The sequence below is a fragment of the Cibotium barometz genome, chromosome 46, assembly GCF_041138505.1.
Source record: "Cibotium barometz isolate CiBa-2024 chromosome 46, ASM4113850v1, whole genome shotgun sequence".
In the NCBI taxonomy this organism is placed as follows: Eukaryota; Viridiplantae; Streptophyta; class Polypodiopsida; order Cyatheales; family Cibotiaceae; genus Cibotium; species Cibotium barometz.
Window position 1 is genome coordinate 4,332,501 of NC_141091.1, and position 27,052 is coordinate 4,359,552.

Genomic DNA, 27,052 nt, shown 5'->3' on the forward strand with positions numbered 1-27,052 from the left:
TGTATATACATATATATATATATATATATATGTATGTATATATATATCTGTCTATATATATAGATATGTATATATACACACACATAGATATCGATATATACACATGCACGTGTGTGTGTATATATATATGTATATAATTTTAATAAAATTCTCAAAAAACCTCCGGTTTTTTTTTTAACCTTTTGGAAAAAAAAGAAACGTTTCTTGTGCCATGAAACAACCTAGTCGTAACACCAGGACAGCTTCCTACCTGAGCGCAACCTCCATGTGCTCTCAGCTGTCCCTGCCGCTCCCCCCCCCTCCCCCCCCTCCCCTTCGCACATCTTCAGCCCTCTGCTTGTGCCCGCCGTGCACCCTAGCACCCCCCACCTCCCCTTTGGTTGCGCACCCCCTTCTTAGCTCTTTGCTTTGCCACTTCCCTGATTCCGACTGACTATATGCCCGTCCCCGATAGCTCCCTGCATCCGCTCTCGCTCTTCCTCGTCACCCTTTTCACCCACCGCCTCCGCCTCCGCCTCCACTTCCACCTCGACAGCTTTCTGTTTGGCTGTGGTCTCGTGTCTTTCTTTGTTTCCTGGTTGCTATCGGTGTACTCTTCATTTGGAATTTGAGAGAGGCCGCGCTCTTTGGAGTACTCCATTCCATGGAAGCCACTGAACCTTCCCTAATCAGGGCCGCCCTTTTTCCAAACTAGACCGGTTGCAAATCTGTCCTCGAGGGGGTCTCCTATGTTGGGGTAAAGGCGTTATGCCCACCCTTATAGTGTGTACAAGCCCATAAGTTATAGTACATAGTACACTTAGTACTTTTAATGTACTAAGTGCACTATGTGTACTAGTGCAATATACATGTGTGATAGGGGAGTCACACACTCATGCTTTCATGAGTTGACTTATCCCCACAACTCTCTCTCTCTCTCTCTCCCTTGCTTCTCTGTGTATGTCTCCCATGAATGAACTCTAACCCTAATTACAGGTTTCTCCCCATCAACTGGTATCAGAGCAGGTGTTTGTCCCTCCCTCTCCCCCTTCTGCTGGTCGTGCTCTCCTGCTGGCTGCCCTTCTGCTGGTCGCCTCTTTCTGCTGCTGGCTGCTTCCTTTTCTGTTGGCCGCCTCTTCTCAGCTGGTCGCCTTGCTCCTGGTAGCCTCTTGAGCTGGTCGCCTAGCTCCAGCCAGCTGCCCCAGCTGTTCAGCCAGCCCACAGGGCTGCCCAGCCAGCCCACAGGGCTGCCCAGCCAGCCAGCGCAGCCCCATAGGGCTGCCCAGCCAGCCCACGCAGCCCCACAGGCTGCCCAGCCTGCTGTACGGCTGCCCTTGCTGCCCACCAGCTGACCACGACACCCCCCCAGGTGCTGTCCAGTACACAGCAGCAGCATTCATCTAGGCAGCAGCATTCATCAACCCCACTTTTCCTGCAACAACAAAAACTCGCCTGCAAATCAGAAAATCAGAGGTATTTTTGCTTCAATTTTGCGAATTTCTTATCAATTCAAGCAATTGAGCAGGTACAGGTGCCCAATTGCTCAATTTTTGAGCAAAATTGGCAAAATTGGGTGACATTGGTCACAATCAGGATAAATTTGCAGGAAATTGGTCAAATCAGGATAAATTTGCAGGAAATTGGTCAAATCAGGATCAATTTGCAGGAAATTGGATGTCGGAATTTGGGGCTTTTGATGTAATTGTGCAATTAGACACTCATACATGCTGTATGATGTGAGAAATCGCACATTTGGGCAAAATTGCAGCAAATTGCAGTGCAAATCAAGGGGCTTTTGTGCCGATTTGGTTGATTTGCACGCAGGCAATTGCATTTGATGCTGTGGATAATGTGTTGATGCCTTACAAGCACTCAATGTGCCTGTAAAACAAGGGGCTTTCATGTATTTGATGTATATGTGGCCAGGGGGAAGCATCTTGAACACTCTGGATGCCTTCATGTGCGTCAATGTACCATGCATGATCAGAAATTGATCTCAAATCAAGGGGCTTTTCAAGTTTGTATGCTTGTTGAGCTTGGCAAAGCAGCAGGCAAGACATTTATGCCTTGAATCCTCAGAAATCAGCTTGCAGTCAAGGGGCTTTTGCCCAATTTCTGTTCGGGACTGTTTTATGCAGTGTTCGTGACTGTAAAAATCTGATTTTCACTCATTTGGACAGCCAGGAGAGCATTTATTGCTACTGTACCTGTTGGTACAGATTTGGCACAGCTTTGTGCATGTTTTGGCATGGCTGTACACTGTTTTGAGTGATCAAAAGGTTCAAATTCAGCTGCTGAAATTGCCGGTACAGGTTTGGTACATCATTGGTGAGCGCTTAGTACTGCTGTACAGTACTTTGGAAGGGCAAAAGAGCACATTTAAGGTGCTGTCCAAAATCTGCAGCAACCAGATTTTGGTGTTTTCATCACAAAAAGTGGGAGAAAAGTTGCATTCTTGCTTCCGCAGTGGGAGATAAAGCTTGGGAGAACATTTGTGAGCACTTTGTGTGCTTTGGGTGCAGTGTTTGCACATCTTTTGGTGCAGTGTTTGCACATTTGCAGGGAGTCAGGCATTGACAGGTTGCATTTTGCTATGGCAACCACAGGTGAGAGCTCTTCATTGCTTCACATCAAGAAGCTTGAAGGCTCGCAGAATTATGACATTTGGCAAACCCAGTGCTACAATGTGTTGCTTCAGAAAAAGCAGCACAAGCCTATCAAAGAAAGGGGTGTGATGCCCGCTTCTCTTACAGCTGAAGAGTGGGAAGATATGGATGAGTTGGCAAGATCTACTATCATGTTGTCTGTGTCAGACTCATTACTTTTCAGCATTCGTGAAGAGAAGACAGCTTGGGGAATGTGGCAGAGATTGCTTGTCAGCCAGGTTATAAATCAAAAGTTGGCAATGGACGATGAGTTCAAAGCCACTTTTCTGTTATGCACTTTGCCAGAGAGTTGGGACACATTCAGGACAGCCACTAGCAATTCGAATGCTATGCTGTCATATGCAGATGTTGAGGGTGCTCTTCTTCAAGAAGAGATGAACAGGAAAAACAACTCTGTTGGAAAGTCCAATGCAATGAATGCACGTGGGAGATCCCAGCAAAGGGGGAAAAGCCAAGAAAGGGGAAGGAGCAAGTCTCGCTCCAAAAAGGATTTGGAATGCCATTATTGTGGCAAGAAGGGACACATTAAAAAGCAATGCTACAAATGGAAAAATGATCAGAAAGAAAAGGGAAAAGGCAAAGACAAAGAGAAGGATGAAGCCAAAGATGTAAAGCCAAAGGGCAAAAGTGGAGTCAAGATCGAAGAAATCAATGTGTCACATGCAGGTGGCAGTGAGGATGAGGTCCTCTTTACGTCTTCACTTGATGCCCATTCACTTCTTACAGGTGGTCATGGTATGCACTCATGGATCATTGATTCAGGTGCCTCCTTTCATGTCACAGGTTGCAGAGACTTGTTTGTCAGGTACACTGCTGGCAATGAAGGAGTAGTTTATTTGGGTGATAACCATGCATGCAAAATTCTTGGCAGAGGTGATGTGAGGCTTGTATTTTCAGATGGCTCACAGCTTATGCTCCATGATGTCAGGCATGTGCCTGAGATCAAGAAGAATCTGCTTTCTACTGGACAGCTTGATGATGCTGATTATGTTACCACATTTGGTAGTGGAAAGTGGAAGATTAGTAAGGGCTCACTGGTTGTTGCCAGAGGCTCTAAGGTGGACACTCTTTATTTCATGCATGCAGGTGTTTGTCACCATGCTAATGTAAATGCAACCGAGCTGCCGGAAATTTCTATGTGGCATAGCCGGTTGGGACACATGAGTGTCAAAGGAATGGAGCAATTGTCTCGTTTGGGTTACTTGCCTTCTCTAAAGTTTTCAAGTTTTCAATTTTGTGAGCATTGTATATATGGTAGGCAACTACAGTGCCCCCACAAGAAAGCTCTTGGACAGAAAGATGCTCAGTTAGAGCTTGTGCATACAGATGTATGTGAGATGCCTCAGCTTTCTTTGGGAGGGGCAAAATACTTTGTGTCTTTTATAGATGATGCCACACGCAAGGTGTGGGTTTATCCTCTTCGTTTGAAGAGTGATACATTCTCAGTGTTTGAGAAGTTTGTTGCTCTTGTTGAGAATCAAACTGGCAAAACACTGAAGGCTTTGCGTTCCGACAATGGTGGAGAGTACATGTCCAAACAGTTTCAGGACTTTTGTGATGCTAAAGGCATCAAGAGGGAGCTCTCTACTCCTTATGATCCTCCACAAAACGGGACAGCAGAGAGGATGAACAGGACCATACAGGAGAAGGTCCGTTCTATGTTGTCACATGCTGCATTACCTCATGGTTTTTGGGCTGAAGCTGTTATGACAGCCGTTCACCTTATAAACAGGTCACCTAACACGAGGCTTGGTGGGAAAGTGCCAGAAGAAGTATGGACTGGAAAGCCTCCGTCATACAAGCACTTGAGAGTGTTTGGTTGCGTTGCGTACGTGCACATACGCAGGGAAATGCGCACCAAACTTGATCCTAAGTCTCATAAATGCATATTCCTAGGATATGGTGACAGAGGTGAAATGGGGTATAGACTTTGGGATCCCGTGAATAGAAAGATCATACGCAGCAATGATGTCATTTTTGATGAAACATGCATGTATAAGGAGCCTGCAAGGCAACAGGAGCCTGGCAGAGTCATCTTTGATGATGATGGACATCATGGACAACAACAAAGGGCTGTAAATCAGCCATTACAGCAGGAAAACCAGCCCTTAAATGGTGCTGAAAATGGTCCAAATGGACAGCCAGAGATGGCAGAAGATATCCCTATGGATATACCACAGTTGGAGGAGATACCGGGCATGATTTTTCAGCCTTATGGCATGGAACAGGAGCCACCAATGGGTGATATGCAGGCTGGACAGCAACCTGCAAATGATGGTCATTGGGTACGGAGGTCCACTAGACCCTCCAGAGTCCCTGACAGGTTTGTTCCAGGGGTTGACTACTTGATGCTCACTGACTGTGGGGAGCCCTCATGTTACAAAGAGGCTTTACAGAGGGCAGACAAAGCTCTATGGGAGCGTGCCATGAAGTCAGAGATGGATTCTCTGCATAAAAATGGAACATGGAAATTGGTGCCTTTGCCTGCAGGCAAGAAGGTTTTGCCATGCAAGTGGGTATACAGACTCAAAGTTGCACCAGATGCAAAGCCAAGATACAAAGCCAGGTTGGTGGCTAAGGGCTTCAAGCAGGAATATGGTGTGGACTTTGATGAGATCTTCTCTCCAGTGGTCAAAATGACCACACTTAGAGCTGTATTGGCTTTGGTTGCGCATGATGATCTGGACTTGATTCAGATGGATGTGAAGACTGCTTTTCTTCACGGTGATCTCCATGAGGAGATATATATGCAGCAGCCAGAGGGTTATGCAGTGAGTGGAAAGGAGAAGCTTGTATGCAAGCTGAAAAAGAGTCTTTATGGGCTCAAACAGGCACCAAGGGAATGGTATCATAAATTTGATACATTCATGAAATCTCAGAAATTCAGGAGAAGTGACATAGATCACTGCTTGTACACCAAGAAAGCTTTGGATGGCAGTCTATTGATTCTCATTTTGTATGTTGATGATATGTTGATTGCCGGGAAATCTCGTAAAGAGATGGATGCTTTGAAGCAGAGGCTGCATCAAACCTTTGATATGAAGGATTTGGGTGATGCTAATCACATCTTGGGTATGCGGATACTTCGGGACAGAAATCAGCATGTGTTGTATTTGTCTCAGAAGGAATACATTGGCAAAGTCTTGCAGAGGTTCAATATGGACGGGGGGAAGAAAGCTAGTACTCCTTTGCCTCCATATGTGAAACTCAGTGCTATGGACAGCCCACAGTCAGATAGAGACAGGGCTGATATGGCCAAGATTCCGTATGCTTCAGCTTGTGGCAGTCTCATGTATGCCATGGTTGCTACTAGGCCGGACATTGCATTTGCAGTGGGAGTGGTTTCTAGATACATGGCCAACCCTGGCAAGAAGCATTGGGAAGCAGTGAAAGGTGTCATGAGATACCTGAAGGGCACACAGGATTTGTGCATTTGCTTTGGCAAACAGGATGCATTAGTGCATGGTTACACGGATTCAGATTATGCCGGTCATCCAGATAACCGGAAGTCTACTACCGGTTATGTATTTACATTCACAGGAGGTGCTGTGTCATGGATATCCAGGATGCAGAAGTGCACAGCCTTATCTACTACAGAGGCCGAGTATATTGCAGCCACAGAGGCTTGCAAGGAGGCATTATGGCTATCTCGGTTAGTGGTTGATTTGGGTTATACAGGGGATATTCCATTGTTGCATTGTGACAGTCAGAGTGCCATTCAGTTGGCAAAGAACCCTGTTTTTCATGCAAAGACGAAGCATGTGGATGTGAAGTATCACTTCATCAGAGAGGTGATAGAGAACAAGCAAATTCAGCTTGTTAAGATTCATACGGATGACAACCTGGCTGATCTGTTGACGAAAAGTTTGCCTCCGGAGCGGTTTGCTCATTGCAGACACTTGATGGGCATTGGATGAGGCCATTTTCAGCCTTGATATGGCCTTGTATATTATCATGTACATGCTGATTTTTTCTTTTCCTTTACTTAAGGGCACTTTGCCTTTAAGTGGGAGGTTGTTGGGGTAAAGGCGTTATGCCCACCCTTATAGTGTGTACAAGCCCATAAGTTATAGTACATAGTACACTTAGTACTTTTAATGTACTAAGTGCACTATGTGTACTAGTGCAATATACATGTGTGATAGGGGAGTCACACACTCATGCTTTCATGAGTTGACTTATCCCCACAACTCTCTCTCTCTCTCTCTCCCTTGCTTCTCTGTGTATGTCTCCCATGAATGAACTCTAACCCTAATTACAGGTTTCTCCCCATCATCCTACTGGTAAACCTACAAGTAAGGGGGCTAGCCTCCAGGGAGGCAACAGAGGATGACAAAAGCTGGAGGTTCCTACAAACTGCACTACTGCGCGAGAAAGGTGGGATCTCTGGCATCCAGTTGCTTGCCAAAGGGTACATTCAGATTGAATTTAACTCGGCTACTTTAGCAGACAGAATTCTTTGGACTGCCTGGTTAGCGCTTCGTGTGTTTCTAGATGGGACACTCATTCCCATAGCCATGTGCATTGTCTCTTTGAATGTGCATAGACAAGCTCTACGTGAAAGATGATTGAGAGGAGCTTCAACGAGCTCCTAATTGATGTGCTCTTCATTTAGGAGCACTAGCATTGGGGTAAGATCCTCCAGAGACACTAGCAAAACCTTTTGGTCTGTCGCCATAGGTCCCCTAGTGAGCTAGGGTGGGTGTCACGTGCACCATCTACATGGACATTTTCTTGCATCTAGGGCAGAGGGTCCCTTTTTAGATGGGCCCTGAGCATGTTGTGAGCCCTACCATAGGAAGGTAGGTGCCATCTAGGTCATTAGGGTTTGGTCACTAAACTCATGCCTGGATGCATGGATAGGATGATGGTCACATGGAAACAGGGTTCCTAAAGTTGGAATTGGAAAAAGCACCCGCCTTGGTCAAAAAGTAGGAAAAGCAAAAGTCAAACTTTGTTGACCAAAAAGTTGAGGACACCGTTGGAAAGAGGGCATCAAACTGAGTCAAAAAGCTAAAAGTCGCTTTTGCAAAAAGCTGCTCCAGGGTCAAAAAGCAAGGCGCTAAAGATTCTACAAACATGACTCAAAAACTATGACTATCATTAAAACAAAAGCAAGGAGGCAAAGCAAAAGCAAGAAAATAAAGCAAAAGCATCCTCCCCCCAATATATAAGAAGCATGTATTCTATTGATGAGCCATAGAAGACTCATGGAGAACGTTGAGAGAGAAGTTGTGAGAAACCGTCATCCACTTCATCTTCTTTCTCACGCCAACTAACTCTCCCACCTTAGCCGGCGGCAACTACCCTTGCAATGCTTTCCTCAGCGAATGTTCCGACACCCTGCGCCTCTACTCGTTGGCCGCCTCCCGCCAATTTTCTGCGCCACTCCTATCTATCTACACCGCCCTTGCTATGTGCGCCGCTGGCACTTCTTCTGCCCGCCTTCACCCTCAGTGCTGCCTCCGCCTTGTTGTGCCGCTACCAGTTGCAGCTGTGCTGCCCTATGAATGCGCTTCTCTGTGCTACCTCCACCTAGTGTGCCATCTGCACCACTATTTTTGTGCGCCTGTCCAACAATGTCCCTGCTAGCAGGGCAAGCAAATGCTAGTGCCGCCACATTCATCTGCGCTGTTCCCGCCTTGTAGCCAGCACCTGCACCACATTAGTGCCCTACTCAGCAGTGCTCTGCTGTGCGCCTGTCTGCCGCCTCAGTCAGAGCGCCGTTGCATCTTGACTGCTGCCTCTGCACTATCTAGAGAGCTGTGTTTAAAAAGTATCTTCAAGATGAAGAGTTCCTAGCTTGGACAGCCAAGAAGGAACAAGACTATAGGAGAGCTCAGATGTTCGAAGATTTTATCAAAGACCAGACCACCGAAGCCAAAGGTAAGGAAGCCGCTAAAGCATACTTACGAGAAAAAGGGGTTTCCTTTAGAGAAGAACCTAGAGCCACCGATCTATCACTCATGGAGGACATAGAGAAGCTACCCCCAAACTCACCCAATCACATGCAGCCTCTTCTAGCATGGCAAAAGAGAAGAAGGCAAAGGAGCCTCTAACCGGCAAAGTAGACTTTAAGCCGGGAGAGAAAAGCGTAAAGTTTGATACCTTTTATGGAAAGCGGGACACCCAGAAAGCTCTATTCTTCATCAAACAGTTTGACGCCGTCTTTTGGAGGAGAGGACTTCTTCGAAAATCCAAACTCCGCACGGTCCGTATGCACTTGAAAGATGCTGCCTTGAATTAGTGGCTAAAGGTGGTCCAAGAAGGGACCGAACCCACTTCATGGGCTGATTTCAAAACCATGTTCAACAAGAAGCTCCTTCCCGCTACCTTCGAGGTAGATGTGCAGAAGGAATGGGATGAGGTAAAGCAAAAAGTAGGAGAAAGTGTGGCAACATATCTTAATAACTTTTCAGCCATCTCATTGAAGTTTAGCTCATATACTTCTATCCCACCATTGATGGAAATGCGAAAGTTTGTCAATGGATTGCAACCAAAGCTTTATCAAGCAGTATATATAATGGGAGCTAAAACCTTTGAGGAAGCCCAAGACAAAGCCTTGCAAGGTGAAGCCCTATATATGCCTTGGATGGTGGGCAAATCAAATAATGAGAATCGAGATTCGTCCCAAAAGAAGTTGTTCAAAGGGGGATCTCAAGCAAGGAATGAGCCACAAGAAAAGAAGAACAAAATGATGAAAAACCCCCATTGTACCAAAAGAAGCTATCCTGCAAACAACTTGAGGATTATGTCAAAGAAGGTAAATGTTTCCAATGTGGGAAGAAAGGACATATGCCTGCTAAATGTCATGATAAACCAAACCAAGAAGCCAAACCTCCCCAAAGTAATGCATTACCTAAAGAACTTCAACATCAAGATGATACTCCATTAGAGAAGAGACAACTCTTCAAAGCTTGGGGCAAAGTGGCAAACCAACCAGTACTTATCCACTTCGATAGTGGTGCTACCCACCACTATATCCATCCACAAGTGGTTGAAGCCATGAACCTCCCTTCGGATAGGTTCGGAACTCCTATTACAGCAGGTGCAGCTTTTGAAAGAATGTCACCCGAGGTAACTCCTATTTTGGGAAAGCTTTGCTTACAGATTCGAGACTCTGTGGATCACGAGAACTTTGTTGTTGGCAAAGTTGGACTTTGTGATGTGATTCTGGGTATGCATTGGCATAAGAAGATAGATCCAACCATTGATTGGGCTGGAAATAAGATTAGGTTTTCTTTTAAAGGCAAGAATGTAACTTTTGATGTAGAAGTTGAGGGAAATTCCATTCTACTTGTTAGTCATGTACAAGTTCCTAAAGCAATAAAGCAATTTATTTCCTCGTACTTAATATATCTGAGAGGTCCAAAAGAATCTGAGGGTGATGAGTCACTCTCAACTCTTGATCATGAAAGGAAAGATTTCTTAAAGAAGTATGAGAATTGTTTTGCAGATGCTCTTCCAAGAGAGGTACCTTCAAAGAGACTGGAAGATCATAAGATTGACATCATGCCAGGAAGTTTACCTCCTAATAGAAGATGCTCTTCCAAGAGAGGTACCTTCAAAGAGACTGGAAGATCATAAGATTGACATCATGCCAGGAAGTTTACCTCCTAATAGACCTCCTTATTGAGTGAGTGAGGTGGCTCAACAAGAGGAGATTATGAAGCAAGTGATAGAGCTTTTGGAAAAGGGTTTGATTCGACCTAGCTCATCACATTTTTGCTCCCCAGTTTTATTGGTTCAGAAAAAGGATGGTTCTTGGCGTATGTGTATTGATCACAGGTGTAAACGGAAGGGTAACTGAACACGGAAAATCTTATCAATCATGAAATCTGAAAATACACATAAGCATGCAAGATAAAACAAGATGACAAATCTGCACAGTATACCACACTAGGGGCCGAAGATGGGCTGACCCCACCTCTCTCTCTCTCTCTCTCTCTCTCTCTCTCTCTCCCCTCCTTTATGGTTGGATTACCAAAAAGGAGTCTGGTTCCAATACAACTTTGCGGGTGCCCAGGCTTCACCACGGCTGCACCTGTTTCTGCCAATACAATATGAAAACAAGAAAACATAACATAAATTGAATTTGCTGACAATTCTCAGCACAAGTGAGCATTCCCGGCATCAAGCACATGCAGGACAACTATGGACAGCCCATAGCACTCCCACATCAGCCTAGGACAACTGAACATCAAAGGCTGTTTATAGCAGTCAACCAGCCCTCAGTAGCCACTGAAGAAATCGACTAGCAGCAGTACACAAGCCTGCAAGCCCCTAGTCAGAAGGAAAATTGTCCAAGTGCACACGACCAGCTCTTCCTCTTTGTTTTTATCATCTGTCCAGCCTCTGTTCAAGCTGTAAATTAGCTGCCCAGCAATGGAGAACATGCAGAAGGGGTCGGCCAGCACCTCCCATGCACCTGTTAGGTTTTTGTCGCAGTCGAAGGCTGTAAACAGCCTGTAGAAGTAGTCGACTAGTTCCCATGCACTAGAAAAAGAAGGCACCTCACATAAAACTGGAGTCTTACTCAAGATAGAGTGCCTCCGCCAATTTTAGGTCCTCGTGTGCTTTTTAGGTCGAGAAGGGGGGGCACCTACTTGAAGGAGGTCCAAATATTGTCCAGTGCCCAGCTTTTGGCCGCCACATGTATTAAATAAGTCCTGCTCAATGTGTACTCACTTATAAGTTGTCCGGTCACTTATAAGTGAGTATGAACGTGCACCAATAATTATTAGCATGTAAACTCATAAAGTTGTAAATTGAGTTTTTGGAGATACTACCTGCAAAACACATGTAGACCACCTGTCAGTCCCAAACAAGTGTGCACATACACGTCCACAGTGTCCCAAGGCGTCCTTGACCCATGGACACCATAGGCAGAAAAACTTCCAGGCAAACAAGACAAGTCATCTAAACATAAAATCAAAGTCATGCACACACATGAGTGCAGCTAGACTGGAAGAAACACCCAGCTGCTCCGTTGTATTTGATAAAATGTTCAGGGCTCATGATCCTTCCGGAACCTTCTCAAAACATAAATACAAAAGATCTCTAGGATAGCTAGTCCCAAGGAATTACATCATGTCAGGCTCCATGAAGCATACATGTACACTATATTAGGCCACAATGCCATGTGTAGAGAAGTGTTAGGACACTTGTCTCACTTTTATCCTCTTGTTTGCCACGTGTCCCAAATTTGAAGGCCAAAAATTCCACAATCTTCGGCTCTAAAAATATCCAGATGATAGCTTATTTCACAATGGCACTTTGGCAATACTCGATCTTTGTCGAATTCCAGAGGTAATGACGCGAACGGAAATCCTATCGGAGATTGCTTAAAATAGCAACTTTCCCTAAAATTTAGGAGATGATGTCTTTGTGTTCCACCACATGAGAAATACATGTAAGCACCACATAGAAACCTGTTTCATTGCTCGATCTCTCCCAAATCCTCAAGAGTTCGCCATATACATACTTTCCACTGGACACTTTTCTGTCCAAGAAATTGAGTCGAGTGCTTGGACCATGCTACGAACACTTGGTCCTTTGTACTAGATAATCCGCCATTCCCAAAGCTTGTACATTCTTGATCTTTTGGGCAGCCAAAGCCCATCCACACACATGAATTTTGGAGATTCCGAAAATGGTAACAATGTACCTAAAGGAGAAGGGGGTTGTGGACATGTACCTGATTTCATAGTCCTTGCTTCAAAATGCAAGATATGTAGGTTACAGAAGGCACCCTAGGTGTTGAAACAAACCCTCATGCTTGGTACAAGTAGTTTGATGAGTACTTCATCAAAATTGCTCTATTAAAGAGGCACTCCAATGCCAATCTCTCTTTTTTTTTTTTAAAAGTGGACAACAATGGTACAAGTAGTTTGATGAGAACATCAAAATTGCTCTTTTACAGAGCCACTCCAATGCAAATCTGTATTTCTTTGATGGCACATGGTACTTGTTGGAATGCCTTGGTAAAAGGTAGAACATAGTGCTAGTTCTGCTCGAAAAACTGTTTCAATTAGGAATGGAAAATTTGCATTTAGTATATCACTTTATATATGGCGACGACTCCTCCCATTACACGAAATAGCTGGAAAATTGCATGTATGGCAAGCTGAAGGATCTGCTCCAGAGACTGGGCTCCCACATAGCTGATAAACCAAAGCACCTATTGGCCCAATGGTGCAAGAGGGCCTAAAGATGGTCAAAGACGTCTCTACAACAGGATGAAGAGATGTGCAATCTTAAACAAGAACTCCAGAGACAGTCAGAGGACATGGCAGCAACATGCAAATTAGCATGGACATTGGAAGTAGGGAAGCTCCAAGGTGACTTCATGGAGTTCAAGGATGTGCAGGAGGAAGGGGAAATGTTTGTACAGGCAATCTTGGCCCTGAAAGTGCAGCAACTTTTCTGGACGTGGAGGTCTCTAGGCGAGGACTTACCTGCAAAACAAGATGTATCACAAATGAAATTGGTTGATGCTATTGTTGAGAGCCCATGGGATAGTATACGCTCTATTCTCCTATGGTTGGTAGTGCACATCCCCATAGGCTCTCTGTTACAAGGCAATCCCTATCTCTATTACAATCACTCTCTATAGAGAGACCTTAAGGATTGGATGGAGGGGAATCTCCATGCACCCACATAGTCCCAATCAAACTCTAGCTCTCATTCGGCACCAATATATGCTATGAACTATCCAAGTGCGAGTAAACAAATTGGGACACTACTTTGAGGGTGAGGACATGAAAGCTATGACACGTATGACTTACAAAAGGGCAAAAGGTCACCTCAATTAGACGGTAGTGTCGTTGCCAATATCATCACAAATTGGGACATTAGTTTTGTCACGTGCATGCCCATGCCAGGCTAATCCTTTGCATGAACAGTCTTAATCCCTGGTTTAAGTATCAGTTAAGTCAGCATTTAAGTCATCAGTGATAGCATAAGTATGTTCAGCATCAGTAGCATAATCTTCATTAGCACATCATCATCATCATCAGCATCCACATCATCTTCATCACAACGAGGGCATGGACCCTATCGGCAGCCGGCATAACACCAGTTGGCAGCCAGCATGGGGGTTCGGGGCAGCAAACAACAGTGTCCAGTATGAAGACCAGCAGAAGGGGCAAGTAGTATAGCAAGCGCAGCATTTAATAAATATTTATAAATATTTTCTTGTCCAAAGCTGGCCAATAGCATCTGGGACTGGCCGACCAACATCTAAGCGTCAGTCAGAATTCAGCATTTAATCAAGTCATTCTTCATCATTCATCTAACACATAAGTCAGTAGCAGCATGTAGAAAGGTCCAGGGGTCTCCCCTATGGGGCTGACCAAGGCCTAAGCATGCAAAAGCATTCAGCCACCTTTTTGTACCATACAAAATAAAGCAAAACACTGACACCAATCTCTCTCTTCTTCCCTCTCCTTTGTCTTAATCATGTTTAAATTAGCATCTTGTTCTTAATTAGGCTTAGGGCTGTGGGGATGAGTACAACAAGGTTGCCGCCCATGCAACATTGGTATCAGAGCATTCAGGCTCACTCTACCAAGCATAGTCCCAAGGAAGGTGCACAAATCTAGAAGAAGAATGAAGCAGGGTAGTAGATGGAGCAGTCTGCAAAATAGGCGAAGCTAGAAGAAGCATTCCTTGAGGGTATGTACGCATAACTAGTTCATCATTAAGCTCTCAGATTAGTTCCAAAGGCCTAGCAATAGGCATGATCAGTTCCAGTAGGTGACCCACCGCTGTGTTAGGGGTAAGGAAAAGCAGGCATGGGGATAGCAGTTGAATAGATGCTCAAGTCTTCAGCAAGACTTGGAAGTGGAGATTAGGGGTGAAGGTGTTCAGACAAAAAGATCAGTCAAAGTCAAAGTCAGTTCAGTAGGAGTCCAGGGAGGAAGGATGATAGAGAGGCCACCCCGTCAGCAAGTTTAGCAGAAGGGAATGTCACATGCATGCCCGTGCCATGGCTAATCCTTTGCATGAAGTCTTAATCCTAGGTTAAGTATCAATTAAGTCAGCATTTAAGTCATCAGTGGTAGCATAAGTACCATCAACATCAGTAGCATCATCTTCATAAGCATATCATCATCATCAGCAATAGCATCCATATCATCTTCATCACAAGGAGGGCATAGCATAGTCACCAGAAACGAGAAATGGGAACGGAAATGTTTAAGGAATGGAAACGGGGAAACACATTTTTAGGGGTGGAAACGGTTGTTTCCTGTGACAATATCCTTGGGAAACGAGAAACGGCCATGAAAACGGATGGGGTCTTGAAACGGAGAAACAGATTTCTAGGGTCTGAAACGATCATTTCTTGTGACTATGGGCATAGACCCTGTCAGCAGCCTGCATAACACCAGTCCGCAGCCAGCATGGGGGTTCCAGGCAGGGGCAATAGTGTCCATTATGAAGACTAGCAGAAGGGGCAAGTATTATAGCAAGCGCAACATTTAATAAATATTTATCAATATTTTCTTGTCCAAAGTTGGTCGACAGCATCTGGGATTGGCCGACCACCATCCTCAGCATTTATATACGCATCAGTCAGAATTCAGCATTTAATCAAGTCATTCTTCATCATTCATCTAGCACAAAGCTAGTAGAAGCATGTAGAAAGGGGCCCTGGGTCTTCCCTATGGGGCTGACCAAGCATGTACAAGCATTCAACCACCTTTCTGTACCATATAAAATAAAGAAAAACCCTGACACCAATCAACCAGACTTCCATGCGTGCAAGAAGTTTGAGGGTGAGGACATGAATGCTATGACACTTATGAAAGGATACTAGGGCAACCTCAAAATGGGTTAAGCAGCAAAGGAGGACCTTGATGAGACCTCCAAGTGGATGGAGGTAACAAGAAATAGAAACCATCCCACATCACCATTATGTAGGCAACATTGGAAGAAACAAAACGTTGACAATCCTGTACATTGCATGTACGAATGATTGGTTTCCTGCAGAAGCTTCATCCAAAGAAGATGGGGAACATCTATATAGACAAATGGGTGTGGGCAGCACACCATTCATTGATGTGGAATGCGGGAAAAGATATGACCAGGGAGCAGCCTCTCTTGCTCAAATTTTGGGATGCCTTGAAAGGTACCAAGCAAGATATACATAGGAGATGACCTCACTCCCCTGGAGGTGTAACGGAAGGGCAACTGCACACTACACCACACTAGGGGCCAGAAGATGGACTGAACCCCCCCCCTCCCCCCCTTCCCTTTATGGTTAGATTACCAAAAAGGAGTGTGCTTCCAAATACAACTTCACGGGTGCCCAGGAATTCTCCACTGGCTAGCACCTATCTCTTGCAGTACAGTATGAAAGTAAAACAAAACATATGCTGAATTTGATGACAGATCCTCAGCACAAAGAGCATTCCCAAGATCAAGCACATGTTAGAATAGCACTCCCACATCAGCCCGGGACAGCTCTGCAACTTCATCTTCCACCTGTCTGGCTCACAGAGTAAGTCGACCAGCCTTGAAGGGCTGTCTACAGCAGTCGACCAGCACCAGAAGACAAGCCAGAAGGTCTTAGAACAGTAGAGAATCTATCCCAAATGAATCGACCAGCTCTTCTCCCCTGTCTAATGACCTGGCCAGCCGCTTTTCAGGGCTGTAAACAGTCGGCCAGCAAAAGGGAAGCATCCAGAAGAAGTCCGCCAGCATCTCCCATACACCCGGTGGGTTTCTGTTGCGGTAGGTGGCTGTAGCCATCCAAGGTTGGATCAAAGCGTACGTACGGATCCAATCTGTACCGTACATCCGTACCGTACGGGATCCGTACGTACGGATCGATCCGTACGCTTTTTTTTTTGGGGCTTTGCTTTGCTTGCCTGCGATAAACGTTTCGCCTGCGACGATAAATGTTTTTTTTTTGGGGTTTCGCTTGCGATAGCGCCTGGACTCCGTACGGCGCACACCTTCCGGTAAGGGCCTCTACAGTCGCTCTCTCTCTCTCTCTCTCTCTCTCTCTCTTCGCTACTGTCGCCGTCGCTACTGTCGCCGCCGCCTTCCTTTCGCTTCGCCTCCTTCCCCACCCCGTTTTCCCCACCCACCGACCCACCCACCCTTGCTCAGGCCCCCAAGGCAGCAACATAACTCTCTCTCTCTCTCTCTCTCTCTCTCTCTCTCTCTCTCAGAGCCTTAGCCCACCCTCTGTGGACCGTGCATAGAGCTCTCAACTTCTCTCTCCTTCAAGTCTCTCTCTCTCTCTCTCTCTCTCTCTCTCTCTCTCTCTCAGCTAAGCTGCCCACTAAATATTATGCATTGCATGATTGCTGAATCCTGATTGAAATTGTATGGCATTGTGCATTGAATTTGTCAGAGCAATCATGCATTGACTTGTGATTCTAATTTCTCACTTTTGAATTAGTAGGTTTTTGACCTTGTTGTGTCTCTATTTCGAAAGTTTTATATGTCAATGTGGACATGGACTGAAATTTTATGTAGGTGGCTGAAATTTCTGAGATTTTATGTATTTTTACCAATGGTACGTATTTTTACGTACCTTAAATTTTTTTTCCGTACCAAACAACGTACAGTACGTACGGATCCGTACAGTACATAACGTTTGGAACCACCTTGTAGCCATCTGTAAAACTGGTCGACCAGCTTTCCCATGCACCCACAAAGCATGCGCATGAGCAAAATTGGAGTTCCCCTTCAACAATAGAGCTCCTCTGCCAATAATAGTTGAAACGTGTGCGTTTTAGGTCCAGAATGGGGTGCCTACATGCAGATGGCCGAAATCTTGTCCGGAGCCTGTCTTTTGGCTACCACGTGTATTAAATAAGTCTTGTCAAGTGTGTACAACTTATAAGTTGTCCGGTCACTTATAAGTGTGTGACTTGCACCCATAATTATTAGTATGTGAAATCATAAAGCTGTAAATTGGGTTTTTAGGGACACTTAACACCTGCAAAACACATGTAGACCACGTGTCAGTCCCCAAACAGGTGTGCACATACATGTCCATAGGGTACCTAGGCGTTCCCGGTCCCATGGACAACACATGCAATAATCAAGCATTGTCCAAGCAAACAAAACAAGTCATCCAAATATAAAATCAAAGTCATGCACACACATGAGTGCAGCTAGGTTGGAAGAAACACCCATCTGCTAAGTTCTATTAGCTAAAATGTACAGGGCTCATGATCCTTCCAGAACCTTCCCAGAACATAATACAGAAGATCTCTAGGATAGCCAGTCCCAGCGAATCACATCATGTCAGGCTCCATGAGCCATACATGTACAACATGTCAGACCCCACAAGCCACACATGTACTATCATGTTAGGCCCCATGAGCCATACATGTACTATCATGCTAGGCTCCATATGCCATACAAACACACCATGTCAGGCTCCACCAGCCATACATATATGTCATGTCAGGCTCCATATGCCACACATGAACAATAGAAAATAAAAGCTGTGAAGAATTTTGTGACATTCCCCCCGGCTTCTAAGCAGTTGACCGCAACTAAAAAGCTTCTAGATAGGCCTTCAAAAGCTCCGGATAATCCTCAAAATAATCCTCGTCCATGCACTTTGCATCCAGAGCCGAATAGTTTGTAAACTTTAGAAGATACATGCGTACTAGCTTGCCACCTGCATACTTATGCTTTTTATGAAAAAGTATATGCTTAGGTTGCAATATCTCCTCAATTTCATCCACCTTTGTTGGATCATCCAAAATTGGGTTCATAGGAGGTGATCCCACATAAGGCCTCAACAAGTTGACATGAAATGCATTATGTATTTTCCAGTGATCGGGCAATACCAATCTTTATCTTCTGCAAGATTAGGAATGGCCCATAATACCTTTTTGAAAGCTTAGGAAACCGGCCTTCTTTGCTTGGCCGCTTCCGAAGACGTGTTTTCTCAAACTTAAGTATTACCCAATCACCTTCCTTGAAAATAACCTCTGTAGCTGTCCGAACCTATGCAAATGCAGTATCCAAATCTCGGACATACTCATCTACTGCAAAGATTTCATCTTTTGTTCGTAAGATAGGTGGAAGCACCACCTTGCCATAGACTCTCTCAAACGAAGCCTTATTAGTTGAAGAATGCACGGTGTTATTGTATGCAAACTCAACCAAGGGCAAATACTTTTCCTAATCTGGCTTCTGCTCAGATACATAACACTTGAGTAAATCAAGTATGGCTGAATTTGCAATTTCACTCTAACCATCCATTTGAGGATGATAAGCTAATGAAAAACTCAGCTTTGAGCCCATGTTATCAAACAATTCCCGCCAAAATAAACTAGTGGTGCGAGGATCTCTATCCCCCACAATAGATTTACTCATGCCATAATGTTTGAAAATTTGAGCCAAAAACAACTTTGCCATGTGCTCTGGCTTGATGGTTTTCCTCACAGGAATAAAATGTGCATGTTTGCTAAAACGATCAATGATAGTCCATATTGCATCATTACCATGTGTGGATCTCGGCAAATCTGTAATGAAATCCATGGCACTGCTTTCCCATGGTTCTTATGGAATGGGTAAGGGCTGAAGCAAACCACGTGTCTTGTGCCTGTCAAACTTGATTTTCTGACACACTAGGCACTCATGAACATAAGCAGCAATATCCCTATGTAAAGCTAGCCAAAAGAAATATCTTTCCAAAGCCTGTGTAGCACCACGATGACATGCATAAGGAGGAGCATGACACTCTTCCATAACCTTTTGACGTAATTCTTGGACCACACAAATACGGTTTTGCATCATTAGAAAACCATCTTGAATCGAATAAGATGGGACAGCGGTACCATCATTCAAATCAACCCAAATAAGCTGAAAATGTGTGTCCAAAGCATACATATCCCGCATCCCTGACAAGTCCTGATGATAGGTGGTAGTCACTACATGCACTTGAGGCCTACGTGACAAAGCATCCGCTACCAAATTCTTCTAAGAGCTTTGCCATCCACCAATCACTTGCAGTCTCTTTAAGATGCATACCTACATGCCTGAGCATAGATTTCTCAATAAATTCCTCAGTGCAAAAGGCTATTTCAAATTGCCTTATGAAAGGAAGTGCCTTGGTGGGATCCAACTTTCCATTGTAGCTCTCGAATTTGATGTCCTTGTTCCCTGACTTGAACTCTTTGGCTTTCTTGCTGTGACGAGCATCCCGACGCTCTAAAACATCATCCTCTTCGTCATGTCTATGATGGCGACGGTGCCCAGGTCTAGGGCTGATTTCCCGTGCAACACTATCTACTCTGGGAGCAAGAACATACCTAAAAGGTGGAGATAGCACGGACAAGCATGAAGATCTTCTGTATCTCTTATGTGGGCTGAAAACCCCTCATCGTCCGCTCCATCTGCATGTCGATGTACATCATCTCCTCGGGCTGCATGCCTTCTCACCTCAGTTGCATGGGCTGCATGCCCCCTCATAACATCTGTCCAGGCTTCATGCCCACTTACATCACTTGGTCGCGGTGCATGCCCTCTCACATCACTGGTTCGTGCTGTATGCCCTCTCACAACATCATCAGAATTCCCGTCATGGGATAACCTGCGAGGTTGTCGTGTGAAGACCCACTTGTCCTCATCATCGGAAACAACATCGCACGGCTTTTCATATAAGCAACAACCAACTCTCAAGGTTTGTCAATTCCTATCTATTGGACAATTGCATCAAAAGTGACCACATCAGCCTTAACCTGAGACTTTGATTCAATAATCCTCTGTACATCCGGGTCCCTTTGCAAAGCATGGAGCTCTTCAACAAGCTCATTCATCAAAGCATTAAGATCCTGTTGATCCTTAGCTCTAGCAGATAACGGTGGATTGTTATCTGCCAATGCCCAACATGGTTCTTGTCTCTAATCCTCGTCCCGCACGCGGCGGATACGGGTGATAGAGTCCTCCACATAATGATTTGACTGGCTGGCCATAATGTATTTACCAAGTTTTGAGAAAGAAAAGAATTTTTGTGCCCCGGAATCGCTCTATACCAACTTTCCAAATATGATACTGAATAGACTGCAAGGGTGCAACAGTGCCCCTACACAGACAAGAGGGCCACAAAGTCTTTCAACACGCTCACTGCCACTTAAGAAGTAACCTCTTTCAGGGCGCGACAGTAAGACGAGGACTACCTCAATATCCCAACCTTCTCTCATGGATATTGACTCCTTACAGCCATATCCAGCATCATATAAGACATAAGCTTTGTAGAAAACCCTGCTCTGATACCAATGTAATGGAAGGGCAATTGTAACACGGAAATCTTATCAATCATGAAAACTGAATAAACACATAAGCATGCTAGATAAAGGAAAGATGACAACTTTGCACATTGCACAGTACACCACATTAGGGGCCAGAAGATGGGCAAACACACCCCCCCCCCCTTCCTTTATGGTTAGATTACCGAAAAGGAGTATGCTTCCAAATACAACTTCACGAGTGCCCACGGATTCTCCACTGGCTAGCACCTATCTCTTCCAGTACAGTATGAATGCAAAACAAAACATATGCTGAATCTGATGACGTCCTCAGCACAAGAGAGCATTCCCGGCATCAAGCACATGCATGACAACTATGGACAGTCCATAGGACTTTCACTGTTTCACATCAGCCCAGGACAGCTGTGCAACTTCATCTTCAACCTGTCTGGCTCACAGAGTAAGTTGACCAGCCTTGAAGGGCTGTCTACAACAGTCGACCAGCTCTCAGAAGCCACAGGGGAATTCGACCAGCTGCAAAACACAAGCCAGAAGGTCTTTGAACATTAGAGAATCTATCCCAGATGAATCGAACAGCTCTGCTCCCCTGTCTAATGACCTGGCTAGCCACTTTTCAGTGCTGTAAACAGTCAGCCAGCAGTATGGAAGCATCCAGAAGAAGTTGGCCAGCATCTCCCATACATCTGGTGGGTTTCTATCGTGGTAGGTGGCTGTAGCAGTCTGTAAAACTGGTCGACCAGCTCTCGCATGCACCCAGAAACATGCACCCAGAAAGCATGCGCATGAGCAAACTTGGAGTTCGCCTTCAACAATAGAGCTCCTCTGCCAATAGTAGTTGAAACGTGTGCTTTTTAGGTCTAGAATGGGGCGCCTACATGCAGATGGCCCAAATCTTGTCCAGAGCCCGTCTTTTGGTCGCAACATGTATTAAATAAGTCTTGTCTAGTGTGTACAACTTATAAGTTGTCTCGTCACTTATAAGTGTGTGTGAACCTGCACTCATAATTATTAATATGTGAAATCATAAAGCTGTAAATTGGGTTTGTAGGGACACTTTCTACCTGCAAAACACATGTAGACCACCCGTCAGTCCCAAATAGGTGTGCGCATACATGTCCACAGGGTGCCCAGGCGTCCTGGTCCCATGGACAACACAGGTAGTAATCTCAGGCATTGTCCAGGCAAACAAGACAAGTCATCCAAATATAAAATCAAAGTCATGCACACACATGAGTGCAGCTAGACTGGAAGAAACACCCATCTGCTCAGTTGTATCAGCTAAAATGTCCAGGGCTCTTGATCCTTCCGGAACCTTCCCTGAACAGAAATACAGAAGATCTCCAGGATAGCTAGTCCTAGGGAATCACATCATGTCAGGCTCCATGAGCCATACATGTACACCATGTTAGGCCCCACAAGCCACACATTTACTATGCTCCATGAGCCATACATGTATTCTTATGTTAAGCTCCATATGCCATATTGACACACCATGTCAGGCTCCACCAGCTATACATGTATGTCATGTTAGGCTCCATATGCCGCACATGAACAATAGAAAAGAGAAGCTGTGAAGAATTTTGTGACAACAGGTGGAGCACAGGAAGGTTGGTATGATACAGGTCCATGAGGCACATGGAGCAAGGAAATGGGATGTATATTGTGATGGTCAGGTCAACATCATAGAGAGGTTCCCGAGGATATGCTTCACCTGGCTACATGTAACTATAATGGGACTTTTATGGTGCGACCTAGGGGGCTTTGAGACTTACATAGGAGAGACATTGTCTTCTACACGGAGACTCAGGGCTACTTGAGGTGTGATACGTATGGGAGTCTGTTTATAGGGGCTAGACCCATGGGGTGGGTTGGTGGTGGGGTACGATGTAACGTGGGCTCAAGTGGTGTGGCATGCTTATTTAGGCCTCACATGCGTAGAATACTCACAGTGGTTAGACAAGATGAGGAGGCCCGTTTCATGTGGATGTGCTTAGCCAGGTTTGGCTTACAGGTGTTGCATATTTCAGTGTGTTACTTCCCGACCAAGACATCAGCCTTTGCACATGACTTGATGCAAGATGGAAAGTCCCCATATGCCTTGATATTGTGGAGTTTTTCCATCAAGGAGACACCCTCCTGTTGGGTGACATGAGTTACAGCAGTCATCGCAAGATGTATTACCACATCTGCGAGACACTTTCTAGACATGGGGGCCATTCATGAGCTACTTATCTATGACGGGATGTCCCGTTGGCCCACTTCAGATAACCTTGCCTCCCTTCCATATGGAGGGGGATTGTGTATTGTGGATTTCTTGATGGGGTTTCCTGCACTTATGTGAGACATCCAGGACTTCACCATTCTGCCACCACCTATTGGGGATGATCACACATACCTAGCTTTCACTTTCACTTTTCCACCTTTGCTACCCACCCTGAAACCCCTTATATCCACCTTTACCCGCATTCATTTCTCTACAAGGATCATCTATCTTGCCACATTTTTGACCTTGATGTCACACATTACCCATATCAACCCTCACATTAGAACTTTCTTCCATCATCCACGATTGAGGCCAAGCCAATTTCCCCCACTCCGCTTGCTCCACCGCCAAGCCCTCAGTGCACAAAACAGGTAGTATGATGAGGAATGCAAGAATGCATGACTTCACCTCTTATGGGAGCGGACGTGCGGGAGGATCTCTGCTCAAGTAATGCAGAGATCTTTTTGCCGCTTTACTCATTGGAAGAACCATGCGTTCTTAGCCAAGCGCGAGATGGAATTGTACCAACTCTTTTTGAGTGCGGACAGCTCGGACACCTGGTGCATTCCCAAAGAAAAGAAAACACCCATGATCTCATGCACGACATCTTTATGATGTGCCAAATCAGCCCGTACCACATATGTCACACATTCCACGCCCCACTTCAGCCATTCTCTTTAACACTACGGTCTACCAACGTCACTCAAAGCCCTATTAAAGTTGCATAATGGTCAGGCTAAGGACCATGAAGATTTTCAGGTGGAATAGTTCGCACATGAGAGACCCCACGAATCCAATCAACTACAAGAGCACCATGATAGGCGACACAGTGGCCAAGATCTATGGAGCAGTATTAGAAGCTGAGATTAGGTTTTTGGGCAGAGAGACAGGAACAAAGAGCCCCAGGCTAGGCAGGCTTCAGGAGAAATTTTTCTACTCCAGATTATATGTCTACACTCTTCGAGCCATTATAGAGGAGGCGAGGGCACAGAAGCAACATGTATACTGTTGTTTTGTGAATAGGCTTTCAACTTGGTCCCTTTCTGCATTGTTTACAGGAGCTCCTATTTCCATCAAACATCATATGGGGGGTAATGGCCTTATAAGAGGCCGAGTACGAGCACCCGGAGGCAGGTTTGGGGTTTGTAAAAATTCAGAAACAGAAGTCCAACGCTTACGATCTTTTGTAACACAGAAAATTCAAATTGCAAAATAACAAAGATGACGAACAATACTGCAATACTGGTGTGATACAATAGATGCTTATGAGACCCACAGGCTGCCACAGCCATGTGCTGTTGTGAAGGGAGCTCCAATGGCTGATTTGGAACTGCTGAGACAAGAGGCTAAATGCTGATAGAAGCTACTAGGGTGAAAAAGACAGAAAGGCAGATAATTGGTGAGTGGATGGGTTGTAGTGTGATTATGCAATAGCATGTATGAACTTTATTTGGTCCGCACCATCCTCCCCAGTCATCATGTGGTAGGTGTAGAGTGGGTCAATATGACCCTTTCATGTCCACTGGCTAATAATGGTAATCAGAAGAGAACAAAGAACTAACTAGCACTCTGCGACTATGTATTGATTGGCAAGTTGAGAGATCCAAGTGTGATTCTGTAGCCCCTTAGCCATAGGGTGCCTACTTTTATATGTTATCTGTGTGGGTCTGTTTTAGGGTGAAAACACTGAGAAATAGGTAATTACTTCCACTCCTTGTATTGGAGTTAATCCACATATGGCCCTAGCAAAAGCTTAGCAGTGATTCTCTGCATCTTGATTCATACAACGTACAAAGTTTGCAGCTATAGGTTAACTTCAAACACTTGCCACTGTGCAGTGGCAAGATCACAGGTCCTTAAGCCTTACAAGATACTTGCTCTATTATATTACCTGTGTGTGTTCAGGTGAAAACTTAGTCCTTTAATTGGAATTAATCCGTATGACTCTAGATCTTACCTGGTGGTGGTTGAGCACACCCCCTACAGTGTTCAACTAGTTCATGAAGGTATTCTCATAACAGAATTTTTCTCATCGTTGATGGTTTGTTGGGAGGTATGGTATGTCCCAACAGCCAACCGTTACTTCATTTCATTGACAGTCTGAGCCCTTGTCTGAACATTGTATTTCAAGGCTAGGTTTTATCATCCCTCGTTTAAACATCAAATACCTGATTCAGATGGTCTCTTTCCGCTTGCCCCATCTTGGTTGTGCTCAGTGTCATCGAAATGCTTTCTTGAATCGGTAACATAACATATGAGTCTAAGAGCCCAAAAAGTCGGTGTAGTCAGCTCCATTGTTGATCCAGTGAAATCTGGAGTCATTTATGATGCCTTTGGTACTCTCGTTTTGAACTTTCAGCTTGGATATACATTTGTCAAAAATCCAAATTACTGCATCTCACTAGTAACATTTAATCTGTTTGGTGATTCTCCTTCGTCATGCATTTTGAATCTAATCAAGTACTAATCATGTAAGGGCAGTTGTATACGCAATATGCAGTGTTGTGATAGTACTTATATGTGCACAGCTGGAAGAGCAAGCGGATCATTGAGGATGAGAATCTCTTGCTATCAGTGATCAAGGGGCTGGTAAACAAACGAAAGCAGCAAGCGGTCTCATATCTGGAAAGCACCAAACAAGGGCTAGTGGTTGAGTTGATGATTAAGAGGGCCAGAGACACTGAGGATTTCAGCCATAAATTGGTGTTAGACAACAGCGTCACATTTCTCCTAGCAGGCCATGAGACTACAGCAAACCTTCTTGCTTGGACAGTTTATTTGCTTGCTACTCATCCAAGTTGGCAAGAACGGGCACGAGCTGAAGTTCAAGGAGTCAAAGACCTGGATTTCAAGCAAACGAGCCAGTTAAAGACACTTAGCATGATTCTTTGGGAATCGCTGCGACTTTTCCCACCACAACCTATCATCGGTCGCTCATGCACGCGTGAGAACATGGTTCAAGGTGTTCTGGTTCCTGAGAAGATCGAGGTGATTGCTTCTGTCTCTGCCCTCCATCGCAACAAGGATGTGTGGGGGGAGGACTCGGAAGAGTTCAAGCCAAGTAGATTTTCCAATGGTATCAACAAAGCATGCAAAAATCCGTTGTCATTCTTACCCTTTGGCTCTGGGCCAAGGACCTGCATCGGACAGTCTTTGGTGTTCTTAGAGGCAAGAGTTATATTGTATTTTATGCTCAAGAAGTACTCCTGGGAGCTTAGTCCTAGTTATCAGCATTGTCCTGATGTTACATTAACATTACAGCCAAGATTTGGTATGCCCATTATTCTTGCGAAGCTGTGATTAGTATGTAAAATTGTGCCAAGCTCTGCACACCAGAACTTGTCAATGATATAGCTTGTTAACATTTTCTACTAGAGGAATGTTTTGTGCCTGTATCCATGTCAACCTGAGTCATAAAAAGGAGAGAAAAGACCACATGATATCTAGATGGCCAGATTAAAAACTCTTATTTTCATAGGGTTTCCAAGGCTTCCTTCTCTTTGTATTAGTAACATTCCATATGGTGTAATTTCTGATTCTCTGAAGTCTGTTGTATGTGTTGTGCAATTCATGTGCAAGTATTGAACGTCCCCGGCATGCGTTGAGCTTCTTCTTCACATATTTGAGCAGCCTTGAGACGATTGTTCATGCCAATCTCAATGTTCTAGAGTCCCATTAGAGGAGTTGTTGCCATCTTCAAGTGCTTTGAGCACACCATTAGGCACATTCTATAGACATCCACCAGTCATCTGCAATATCTTCATCTTCATTTTCATCATGTGCCAGCAAGAAGGGACAAGTGACTTTGAATCCGACCACTAGACTCGATCTTGTTGGTATATGACTAGATGACATGAAGCACACGTACGCGGATTTCGGTACACAGTGGGAACAGG

The 27,052-nt window shown here is 44.8% G+C and overlaps 1 protein-coding gene across 1 annotated transcript in view; it reads left to right on the forward strand.

The window, feature by feature from the left end:
* LOC147611829 (cytochrome P450 CYP72A616-like) overlaps window positions 1-26,555 on the forward strand; it is a 73,111-nt gene extending 46,556 nt beyond the window's left edge. Inside the window, exon 4 of the mRNA XM_086783675.1 lies at window positions 25,685-26,555. Coding sequence (XP_086639801.1) covers window positions 25,685-26,456 — 772 coding nt within the window. The 3' untranslated portion in view covers window positions 26,457-26,555. The remainder of the gene's footprint in view (window positions 1-25,684) is intronic.
* The last annotated feature ends 497 nt before the right edge of the window (window positions 26,556-27,052 follow it).